The sequence below is a fragment of the Coffea arabica genome, chromosome 10e, assembly GCF_036785885.1.
Source record: "Coffea arabica cultivar ET-39 chromosome 10e, Coffea Arabica ET-39 HiFi, whole genome shotgun sequence".
NCBI classification, from domain to species: domain Eukaryota; kingdom Viridiplantae; phylum Streptophyta; class Magnoliopsida; order Gentianales; family Rubiaceae; genus Coffea; species Coffea arabica.
In genome coordinates, this window is record NC_092328.1 from 47639726 (window position 1) to 47651708 (window position 11983).

Sequence of the window (11983 nt, forward strand, 5' to 3'; positions counted from 1 at the left end):
AAATTAACACCTATGAATATAATAAGATGATAAAGTTTTAATAAATTTACATCTGAGACACAAGAAATAATAAGAGTAAAAGCCTAAACAAAATGAGAAATAATATAATAACAAAAATTATAAATTTAGTATAACAATTAATATAAGAAAATTAAATTAAATTTAGAAGGTAAATTAAATAACAATGTCAAGGTTAGAGGTCATGGTAAATGTTACAAATTTTAGGAGAAATTATGTACTGTAAAAATGGTTTAATAATTTTCTATTAAGCATAACTATTGCATACAAAAGGAAAAGATATTTGATTTTATTTTGCTTTGATTAGAAGAACTTGTACTAGTAATAAAAGAAATTTCAATTCAACAATCAACGTGTACATGATTACAGTAATTTTTTAGTCATTTAGACTAATATGTGTCATAAAGTAGTCAGATTTAGTCGTTTGTGAATTCATAATTTTAACAGTTTACATAAAATTCATCTATTAAAAATTATGATTATTATAAAATGCCCTTTTATAATAATTTACTTACCATTTGCCAATAAAAAAGAGTTTGATAGAAAACATATGGATACAAATCCATAATGTAAATGATACAAAGTATGTTTGAAAGTCACAAAACTTAACATATGGGTAATTTTACTATAATTTTCAAAGATTATTCTATGTTAATACAACTTTAATTTTTATACTTGTGACCCAGAAAATAAATTTATTAAGATTTTACCATTTTATTAAATTCATAGGCATTAATATATGAAAATTGCGTACCATTTTATTATATTCATCGGTGTCCATATATGGAAATTGTGATGTATAGATAAGTGCAATTCTATATATAACTCAAAAGATTTTTTTTTACTGTCATCCAAACTTTTTAACCTTTTACAAATTCAAAAATAATTCAAAATTTATAATATGACAAATTATTCTTACATATTTTATAAGGTCATATGCAAAAAAAAAGTTTTCATAGTTTATTTAAAATGCTTAAAACATATAACATTTATAAATGATACGTACAATTGTGTATCATACATTTACATTACGAGTAATTACTAACTATAATACTAAGTTTCAATTATTAATAAAAAATCTTAGCATTATTTCAAATAAACTTCCTAATACTTGTTCCATATAAGTTTCTTTAAGTAAAATAGTAAATTTATGCCATAAACTAGTAAGTTTTGATGATTAACCCAAATTTACTATTCTATCAACAATATTTACTATTAGTCTATAAAAACTTACTATTATTTGAACTAAACTTACTCTCCAAAAAGTAAGTTTTAGATATAGAGTAGTTATCTACTTCAAAAAAAAAGTAAGTTCCATATTTCTTCAAATTTACTTTTTGAGACATAAAAGTTACTAATTTCTTGAGTTAACTTACTATTTTTAATGTAAAACTTACTAACCATATTTTTAGGTACTATTTTATTTAGATGACCAGTATAACAGGTAATCAAATGGTCGCTAAAAGTGTTTTTACCTGTTATATCAGGTAAAAACAGTTTCGTTATCATAACGCTCGTTACTTCAGACTTTTCCAGTTATGTGATTTACTAGAAGTACACAGTTAGCATGAGTAGGTAGAGCTTTTTTAAAATTTTTTCAGAAAAAAAGGATGTTTTTTTTTTTGGGTCTCAAATGAGAAGAAATTAAATGATATTTTTTCCAAATCCCAGGTGAAATTTTAATGTGAAAATGATTCTTGAAAGCAAAATAAGTTTTTCAATCTAGTCTAGAACTACTGAAAACAAGGTTGAACAGTATATATATGTTGCGCACTTGCACTAGCCTCCTTTAGAGCCCTAGTTAATTACTAAATCCAACCTTAACCAATCTTTAATGTAAAGTTTTTGCAGTATGCGTTTTATGTCCTTTGAGGCCATATTCTTGCTTACAAATTGAAAAAAATGTCGAATTAGAAGCTGTGTTTAAGAGAGAGTGCGTAAATCTTCATATGGTAGCACCCCATTCAGATTGAGGGGCTATGAAAGTTTAGTGTGTAAATTCTATATTAATCTTTGTCTTATAAAGTATTCTTTATAAACATATAAGAGAAGAGAATCGTCGATTGACATATGAGTTTCTATAATTATGAACTACTAAAAACCTCCCTTCGTTTGCCTGATAATTTCATTGCGCTGCACAAGTTTGAGTATTAATTTGAGCGACCTCTATTGATTCGCAAGTATCTTTGCCTGAGGCTGAGGTACCATTCCGTGGAACGTAATAACGATTCCTCATTTCGTTGTCTCCCAGAGTAAATTCGACCACTGAATTTGTTGCTTCCTCAAAAACTAGCATCTCAAGTCTGTGCATCAACAGATTGAATTCGTCTTTGCTATTGACAAGGCTCAAACGCACGTAGCTGCTGTTTGCACCAAATACACGCCCTCGGCGGCCTAAGATCTTTGCTGCACGTAGGACAGCATGACAGTCTTTCTCTTCTTCCTCGTTGCATTTGATCCAAGCAAAAGCTGTATGCATAATCCAAAGCCCATAAAGATCATCTAAAAATGAATATCTATTTAGCAACTAATTTGCTACATAAATTTTACTAGGCTGCAGTCTCTTTTAGTTTTAAGCCGGGCTGTTAGTTTGCAACTCGCGGCTAGCACAAATTTCCTTTTGGCAAGTTGATGTCTTTATAGAGCATATTCTTTCACATAATTAGTCTCCACAAAGTTTGAATTTTTGATTGAGCTTTTAATGTATTTGAAGAACTATAGAACATTAAAATATAACCTGGAGCAGGAGACCTTATTTCTGATGAAAATGTGCAATAATGTGGCTTGAGTTCTTGGATGGAGAATCGTTTTGATGATGCTGATAAAATTTTCCTTAATTTTTGCCATCGTAACTTCATAGTTTCATAGCCAAAGTCAAAGAAATTTCGTCCATCCCCTTGAAGGACTACATTTAAAAGCTTCGAAGCTCTCAGCTGAGTTTCTCTGGCTATTCCATAGGTGTTTAGATCGATGTAATTCACCATTCTGTCATATACATTTTCGTCTTTGATGACTGCCCACCTGGAAGATGACAAATCATGTGATCAATTTTCTTTATGGCAAATTATTACACAATGAATAAATGGCTTTTCATTTTCCCTATACTATTGTAAGCATGGTTAGCAATTAATATTGGTAGATTCTGATACAACTCAACCGAATCATAACCGGAACTGATATCGATCCCCGAATTGTAGATAATATCATATTCGTGGTGACTCGTTCTGACTCGATCGATATTGGCCGATTTGGATCCGTGATACATGGTATCAGTCGATATATCCGAATCAATTCGGAATCAATTTGGATATTTTTTCAGATTGTACATATTTTGCTATTTTCTAATTTTAGTAATTTTTATAAAATTTTTGAAAATTTTTATATGGTATAATAGATGTATCACTCAATATTCAACTGATATGCGGCGACGAACGGATGTAGAACAAGTGCGACTACGAACCATGATTGTAAGGGATCAAGATATACGTACCCTAAACGGCTTCCAGCATGACCGGTGAGCTTAGAAAGTGTGAAAATCATGAGATCTTCATCTATTGGAGATGGAATTGACGTATAATGTGGCCAATAGTAGGCGAGATCATGAATTTGCTTGGCATTCGGGCCTCGAAGGATGGCAGTCTTTAACTGACCATCAGGGTTGTTAGGCGAAGTGACAAACTCAATGAAATTCATTGAAGAATTTGATGATCTTTTCCACGACATTGTATCTCCACTGAAGTTGAAATTCATTGATTTGAAGAGTTCTGTTTGAGATTTATAAACCTATCATGAGTAGTAACGGAAAATGATTAACTTCATCAAGCATAAAAAAAGAGTAATATATAATTCTTGACCAGATTTGGCTTCAAGTGTTGGAGATGATAATTCACTTGATGTTTTCAATGACTAACCGGGTAATATGGCACAGATGCAACGACCTTTGTAGGTGATGATGAAACCTTGGATGAAAGAGCATTTACCGCTGCACTAAGAAGCTGAGTCGAGCCACCGCCAAAGACTATGTATTTGCCGTCTGTGATTGCATTCCCAGCTGTAGCATGCAGCTTTCGTATTTGCTTCTCCAGTTCTTTAGATGTTAGTGAACCATCTTCAAATTCATAGCCCATGCGATGCCATCCTGCCACCATAGTTGCACTACTTGCTGCATTCTTCCTCCAGAAAGGCTCCAAGAACGTCGGGTTTCCGCTGCATGCAACCAAGAGAGTCAAGATTAGATTTCAACGTTTTTTCAGTCCAATTCAACATATACAAGGGCAGCAGTTCTGATTCATCAACTAAAACTGTAACGTAGAATTTTTTTGCTTATCCAAAAGTATCAGAACTTTGCAAAAAGTTTGCGAGTATAGACCACTGGATAAGGGATTTCAAAAAATTCAATCTAGAATTCACAACGGTATAAAACCAAAATTTTCAGACCTCCCTTCCCCCCCGCTCTAGTTCTATCTGTGGTTAGACTAATACCTATCAGCGTCTGCAATGCAGTCAGGTATAAGCTCTGAACAATCATGGCCTGTATAGCATCCATTACATTCACAAACTGGTTTTCCACCATCTAAAACTAAGCCATCTAGGTAGGCACTTCCATGGCCTGAGCATGAAACTGAAGCAGCAGCTTCAGCTTCCGCAGCTGCTTTTTTGCTCCAACTCAGCTCTGAATTACGACTAATTACCAAAGAAAAGAGAAGAAAATTGAGCGATACGGACCAAACCAAGAAAAATTTGTATGTCAAGCTCAAATATTGCTTCTCCATTTTTCAAACGTATCTGATGTGATCATAAAAGTTGTGACTCGTCTCCTTATATATTGGTTCTAGTGGATTCTGTAAAATTACCAGCAAAGTTATTTACATGAGGTTTGATAAATGACTTAGGAAAATTCTTTGGAGAGTTTTTTTTTTTTTTTTTTTTTTATCTTAATGACTCATGCAATATAAAGATAATACAACTTGGATATTGACCATGAATAAGACAATGCACTTGCGCAATATATGTAAACTCACCGCAAGTTGTCTTGCAAAAAAAAAATAGCGAAAGTAGATCACACGCACGGTCTCTTTGTTTGCAGGAGATTTTATAATCTAAGTGTTTCATTCAAAGTTTTGTTTGACAATCTGAAGGTAGTAGTGGAAAATTTAGACATAGATTTCATTTCTTTAAAGTTGTTAAGCCTTTCAAGATGCATCATCTTAATTGGATTCACATTTTCATCTAGTTGTTTGAAGACAAAAAACAAACTTCATCTATTTGGCAAAAGACAAAAATGGAAAAAAAAAAAAAAAAAAAAGAAGGGAAGAGATGGGAAGGAAGAAGCTAAAAAATAAATGGTGGCCGTTCATTAACAATGGCTAATTTCCCCATCAGTTAATCAAGACCAACTAAACTAATTAACAATGGCTACTTCATTCATTCCCAATTGGTTTTGAAGTAAAAGTTTATATTCTTTAACATGTTTTCAAAGGTAGTACTTGATCATGTTCCATTCACACATGACTCGAACTCTATGTATTGAGCTTGGTTTCATAGACTTTTGCTATGACAATGCTCTGATTCATTTAGCCTGTTTTTTGGCTCTTAACTAGTAAATTTTGTCTTAATTATAAATCTAGTCCACTTGATCTGTTTAGCAAGTCACATTAATCTGTTCAGCTCAAGTCAAGGGTAAGAGGGAGTGTTTGCCAATTAATTTTAAGATGAAAATAACCTCAGATTCTGCAGCAGTGACATTCAATAATTGAGTTACAAATGTAAAACAAAAAGCTAAAACTACTCAAATTAGTGCTAACATATATAGGTTACCTTATACATGTACGTACATATTATTGTAAGGTCAAATGTGATATTCATTGTACTTTAGAATCAGCTTACGCGTAACAAGAACTTAGCTCCAGTGGTGCGATACTGGTTCATACTTCATATTAATGCGGGAAGAAAGAGTTCCCTGTAATCAAATTTACGTCCTGCTTCTTTTCACAGCAAATTAACTTATATAAAAGTAAAAGGAACACGTTTTTTTTGCTGCAGCTACGATCATGAGTTATTGATATATAATCCAATTTTTATGTGGAGAGTTAGTATATGACCGAATTATTGGTCGTTGGGACATTATTTTATTTTCTTTTCAGCGTTTTGTTTGGACAAATTAAGGTAGTTGGGAGTTGAGACTTGCATTGAAGAATCTAAGCCGATGAATGAGAATGCATCTTAGGATAATGTTTTAGGTGATCGATTAATTCAGCATATTGATTGTTTTAAATTCAGCCTACAGTTTTATCAAACAAGCACATAACAATCTCATTGAATGCATATATTCAAATGCAGGTGCTTCTTCTTCTTCTTCTTCTTCTTCTTCTTCTTGTGTTCCAGACTTCATTATGCATAATCTTGTATAACTTATTATTGCAAGTGCCCATGTTTGCTTCAATAACCCTGGAATGGGTAAGATATGCATGGTGAAAATTATTTCTTCTTAAAAGGTGATTTTTCACAAAATCCCAGGTGAGAGATCTCTTCCAATAATTAGTTATCTATATTTATGTAAATTTGAGAAGGGATTTTCAGCAATATTCCTCCACACACCTTCCACTCTCAATTCTATTTTTCTAGCATTTCACATTTAATTTATTCTATAAAATACATTCCTCTTAACTCCCGCTGCATGTACTATTGATATTTAGTTACTTTTCAAAATCAATTCATCATGTGACCAATATCCTTTACAATTAAAATAACTCATTATTTGCACGTTCAACACCATTTTAAGTCATTAGTGTACATGTCTTTCAAATCACCACCATGTTTGCATCTTTGAACTCAACACATTTTCCATTGGCATGTGTCAAATATGAATTTCACTCCAATTAAGATTTTCCCAGGACCATAATAAGAGACGTTTTCGTTTTTGAACTCAACAACTTTCCCATTGGCATGTGTCAAATACATACGAATTTCACTCCAATTAAGATTTCTCCAAAATCATAATAAGAGATAAAAACATAGCATCCTTCAACCACAACACTTCATTCTTGCAACCAAAAAAAGAAAAGGACAAAAACCACAATATTTCATGGGTATCTATCAACTTTGCCCATTGCTTATCCTATCTGTTAATTCGTCATAATAGTTCGTCAGCATCTATCATCTCTTCTCATTGCTGCTTACCTCATATGTTCATTCGTCGTTTTCGTAAATAAAAACAGGAATCTATCATCTCTTTCAACTTCCTTACAGTATCCATCTTAACCCTCGACTTAATTTCATCATGAAATATACCCACCTACAAGGTTAAATATTTTTGAATACTTGCTTACATTCAAAACATTAATATAAACAATTCGTTCTATGAGTTATGCAAAAATTGTGGATAACTATGTCAATCTCATTTTGCAAAAATAGTGTGTGTTCATTGTAATGACGTAGTCAACACTATTGTCAAGTAATTGTTTTCATATATCTTTAATTTTAATATAATTTTCTGTATCATACATTACATTTTCTTCTTAATAGATACAATGTGAACATAGAAGTTAGAGATTCTAGTGGTAACTTATACCTTAATCTTCAAGACATGCATGTACGATTCATATTTTGTTGTGATACTTCTTATCTTTACGATTTAAAAAGGAAGAAATAAATTATTTATACGTATATATTTTTATACAATATTATTCACAAACTTTCAAAAAAAAGAGATAATTCTAAATTCTGTTTGCTCTTAATTCTAGGAAAATAGAGGTACATTGTTCAACCAACACATTAACTCATCGAAAAATTGTGCCTTCTCATTTATAGTACGAACTCCATAAAATTCAATAAAATTAATTAATCCCCCCAATATTGGCGTTCGTACTTAGAGTTGATTGGTGTGAAGAATGTTCACACCTTCATAGAAGATCATCAAATCGAAAGCAAAATATTTGTAAGTTTAAATATTCAATTTCTTTTAATTGGACCCTTATATCGCTCAGTTTATGATATACATTTCTACTTTTTTTTTTCAAGATTCGACTTCCATCAAATGTGGTAGTTTATAAATAATGGAGATATTTTTATCATACTTGGAGCTATTACTACAAAATTTCATTTTTTTTAACTATGTTTTGATGTGCCCTAAATTATATGAACAATTACATAAATTTCTTATTCTTTTTAAATTCCTCCCTCGATTATTGGAGTTGTTCAGAACTAACACATAGTTTCATTTTAAAGTCCGAAACCATTCTCCCAAAAAAGGAAAAAAAAAAAAAAAAAAAAGTCCTCAAACCTTCTTAATTCCCTGTTGGACTTGTACCATGTATTGTGTTGGAGAATTGGAGAAGGTCCAATCTGCCAACTAATGTAAGCCCGTGATTCTATTTTGGGTTAGCTTTTCGGCCTAAGAAACATAATGTTCCAGTATTTCTCCTTTTCTTGGTGAAATGTGCACTTTCAAGGCTCGGAGAATGAGAATCACCAGCCCACCCAAGATCAACCCAGAAACCTTGTTTTGTCCACGTATGTTCATTGCAGTGCTAGATTGGATAGAGTACACTAACAACCTCTCCTCAAATTTGTTAAAAAACTAGAGTACGCTAAATTGGGTCTCATTTGATTGATATTTTCTAAAATTTTTGTAGAAAATATATTATAATGATTTAATATATGTAAGATTAAAAAAATGATAAGAAATATGTTCACGGAAAATGCAAAAATTTTTCAGTAGAAAACTACAATCCAAACACCTACGTCCTTCATTTGAAAATTATAGAAACCTCCCTCTTGTTTGGTAGACTAAATCAGAAACCTTTAATTGGAGTAAAATGACATCCCACAAAATATCTCCATATGATATTTAAATTTCCCTTTTCAATAATAGCAAGACAAGAATAGCATTTTATGTTTACCAATTTTTTTGGACTAACTAGAGAGAGAGAGAGAGAGAGAAAAAAAAAGGAGAATTGGCAGCTGGTGCTTTTGTTGATGGAATGTCTGATGTAATAGTGTTAAACATTGGAGTATTACAGATGTAGTAGGAGCTCTTCTCCATTGTAAAGCTGAATTTGGATATCAATAAAATGATAGTTTTCTTGCTAAAACAAAAAAATTGAGAAATTTTTTTGCCTTAGCTCACTTTGTTTTTTCAATTGTACTTTGCCCTTGGCAACTATCATGGTCTAATAAATCTCATGTTTGGTTATGCTTTTTCGAGATAATAATTAACTATTTAATTTAAGTCTGATTCTACAATGCATTCTACAAGAGAATAAGAGGCAAATGTTTTATAGGAAACACAAAAGTAGGAAAGATGACCAAAGGCCCAAAAGAAAAGTACCAAAAGAAAAGAGTGAAGAAAAAGATGCAAATTTGTTCGCATGCACTTATCACCTATAGTGATATGTGGAGAGCACATGGAAGGGGCCCGGGGTCTTCATTATTACAAAATTAAGATGAGGGGTCCCTAACTTTTCTAAAACTACTTGTTATGAGAAAATAGATTGCTGCATCCTTTTGTGTATAATTAAAAATGGTAAGTAATTTTAGGTGTATAATCATCGTAAATATTCAATTACTATCTATAAGAATATATGTTAATTTTTAAGTATATATTATAGCATTTGATGAATACTATTAGATTATATGACTTCATGTATAAAAAAAAATTAAAAATAGAATGGTAGTTGTACGTTTAGAATGTGAACAAATTTAAGAGAATATTGGTTATATTTCTTTAAAAGAAATTAGTAATGGACAGCGTAAAACACTAGTTTAATATATAATTAAATTGTGTTAGAATGGTAGAGGATTAGAAATGAATGATTAGAGAAATTTTAATAATGTACAATTTTGATCTAGAGAGTAGTGGGTTATTCAAATTCGATATGGGATTTGTTTCTAATAATTTTACAATTACATGTACAATAAAAAAAATGCAAAAAAAAAAAGTGATCAATGTATATTAATACCATATATTAAATCCTAAAATTTTTAATGCAAGTGGCATGCAAAGTTTCAAATTGGGACGTTACACTTACCTTTCAAAGACACAGGTAGCGTATTCCAACAACTATTCGTATCTCTCTTTAGTCAATATCAATCAAAAGGTCTTTTTCTTTTAATACGAGAATGGTTCCAATTGATACAGTTGTGTCGCAAAAAATAAAAATGAGAGATTTTTTGCGACACTGGAAAAGAACAGTTATCAACCATGAAATGCCAAAAGTTAAGCATTCAAACAAGAATGATTAGAAATATCGTCTGAGAAAGAATGGGTCCAACTCCAACCAGCATCGCTATAGTAGTAAATATTTGTCCGGCTAAAGCCTTCTCCATCCATGAAAAGTGATTTGGCCATTTCTAATTTAAATTAGTGCAATTTGGGATCCCTGTTGGAGTCAATAGAAATGATTGCACTTTGGGCGATTTCAAATCCAAACCAACCTTTCCAAGAGCAAGTTTATGCCTTCTTTAGTGGAGGGGCCAAAAAAACTGAAAGTAGTTCTTTGTCCAATATTCACACTCTTTTCTTAATTGATGGAATAATATAGATTTAAGTTTAGAGGGATTTAATGACTCTCTTTTTCCTCTGTCATTTTTCCCCCTCTTAAAAAGTGGCAAAAAAGTAGCCAATTGATGTGATGGAATGACATAATCTTGTTGGCCCTTTTTTTTGGGGGGGGGGGGGTGTGGGAGATGGAAGGAATAAGGTTTTAAAGTTTCAAAGAGTATTGTGAGCTCTTTTATTAAGTCAATTGTGCAAAACTCAAACCAAAAATTGTTTATGATTTGAAAAAAGCTATATTTTTTCCCTTTCTTTCAAGAAGAATCAATAATAGTTCTCTACCTACCCCTCTGAAAAAAGTCATAACTTAATTAGAATCTTTGGAGGGGGGAAGGGGGTGGGGAGAATGAGTTGGATGATACAGAAGAGGAAGCGCGAATGAGAGATACTTGGATCGAAACCTCTCACTTATACTAAAAAATATTTAATTAGAAAATGAAATAGACATCTAGACGTGATAACCCCTTGACAACTCAGGTGAACTGTCCCCATGTTATTTGATCGCAGGTTGTTCATGTCTAAAGCTAAACTTACGTCTAAAGTGTTTCTAAGATTCTATTTCTGCCAACAGTGGTGCCAACATAGCAATTTTGTAGTAATAATTAAGTCAAGATGGAAGATTCTATCACCACTGAAACCTCAAATCTTTGGGTCACTAATTCATAAGCCGTAAGTTGGGATTCCACGTCTACTAAAATAACAAATTTCTAGTAATAATTAAGTCAAGATCGACTATCTATTTCCATCAAAGCTGCAAATCTTTGGAGACACTAATTTATAGGTTGTAAAATTAGCTCAGTGCTTGAGCCTTGTAGAATAATTCATATGTTTAGATCTTATCTAGTTAGCCATGAAGGTTGTTATGTAGACACTCAGAAACTAAAAAACAAAAGCCTTTGAAGGACTTTGTTTTGTTTTTCTTAACTCTTGCCCAATTGTATTAGGAATGGCAACGGGCCCGCCCCGCTGTCCACTAATTTCCCTGTCCCGCCCCTCGTCCTTGCTCCCCCCGCCCCACCCTCGCAGGGCACCTACGAGACTAATAAAAATTTATCATATAATTTTATTACAGTTAAATTTTAGCAAATAATCAAGTATTAAAATATCAACATATCATCAAGTTATTATTCATTGTAATTTTACAATTGAAATCCATAAGAATAATCAAATAAAAGTTATTTAAATGCAATCCAACATGATGAAACAAATACAATTAAAGTAGTCAAGTTTTCACTTTTGACACAAATACAATCACTAAGGCTTTATTGTGTTTTTTTTTTTGACAAAAAAGTATTATTGTGTTAAGTGTAATTAGCAATTTAGTATAAATATATTAGTAAATTTAGTATAACTAATTAATAATTGCTATTAGTAGACATGTATAATTATTAGTATAATTGATAATGTCAA

At 31.8% G+C, this 11983-nt stretch overlaps 1 protein-coding gene across 1 annotated transcript; it reads right to left on the bottom strand.

Annotated features, from left to right (window-relative positions):
- Positions 1-2143: 2143 nt before the first annotated feature.
- On the bottom strand, positions 2144-4790 carry LOC113711601 (tryptophan aminotransferase-related protein 3-like). Its single transcript, XM_027234761.1, has 5 exons — positions 4501-4790; positions 3930-4224; positions 3509-3801; positions 2756-3039; positions 2144-2487 (listed from the first exon to the last, which is right to left on the bottom strand). The coding sequence occupies exons 1-5, from the start codon at positions 4788-4790 to the stop codon at positions 2144-2146; spliced, it is 1506 nt and encodes a 501-aa protein (XP_027090562.1).
- Positions 4791-11983: the final 7193 nt, after the last annotated feature.

Excerpts from the sequence above, each read along its gene's own strand:
- LOC113711601 (XM_027234761.1), bottom strand. The coding sequence starts at position 4,790 with ATGGAGAAGCAATATTTGAGCTTGACATACAAATTTTTCTTGGTTTGG. Across the intron at positions 4,225-4,500 it reads TGCATTGCAGACGCTGATAG|CGGAAACCCGACGTTCTTGG; the intron begins GTATTAGTCTAA and ends GGTTGCATGCAG. Across the intron at positions 2,488-2,755 it reads AATAAGGTCTCCTGCTCCAG|CTTTTGCTTGGATCAAATGC; the intron begins GTTATATTTTAA and ends TTATGCATACAG.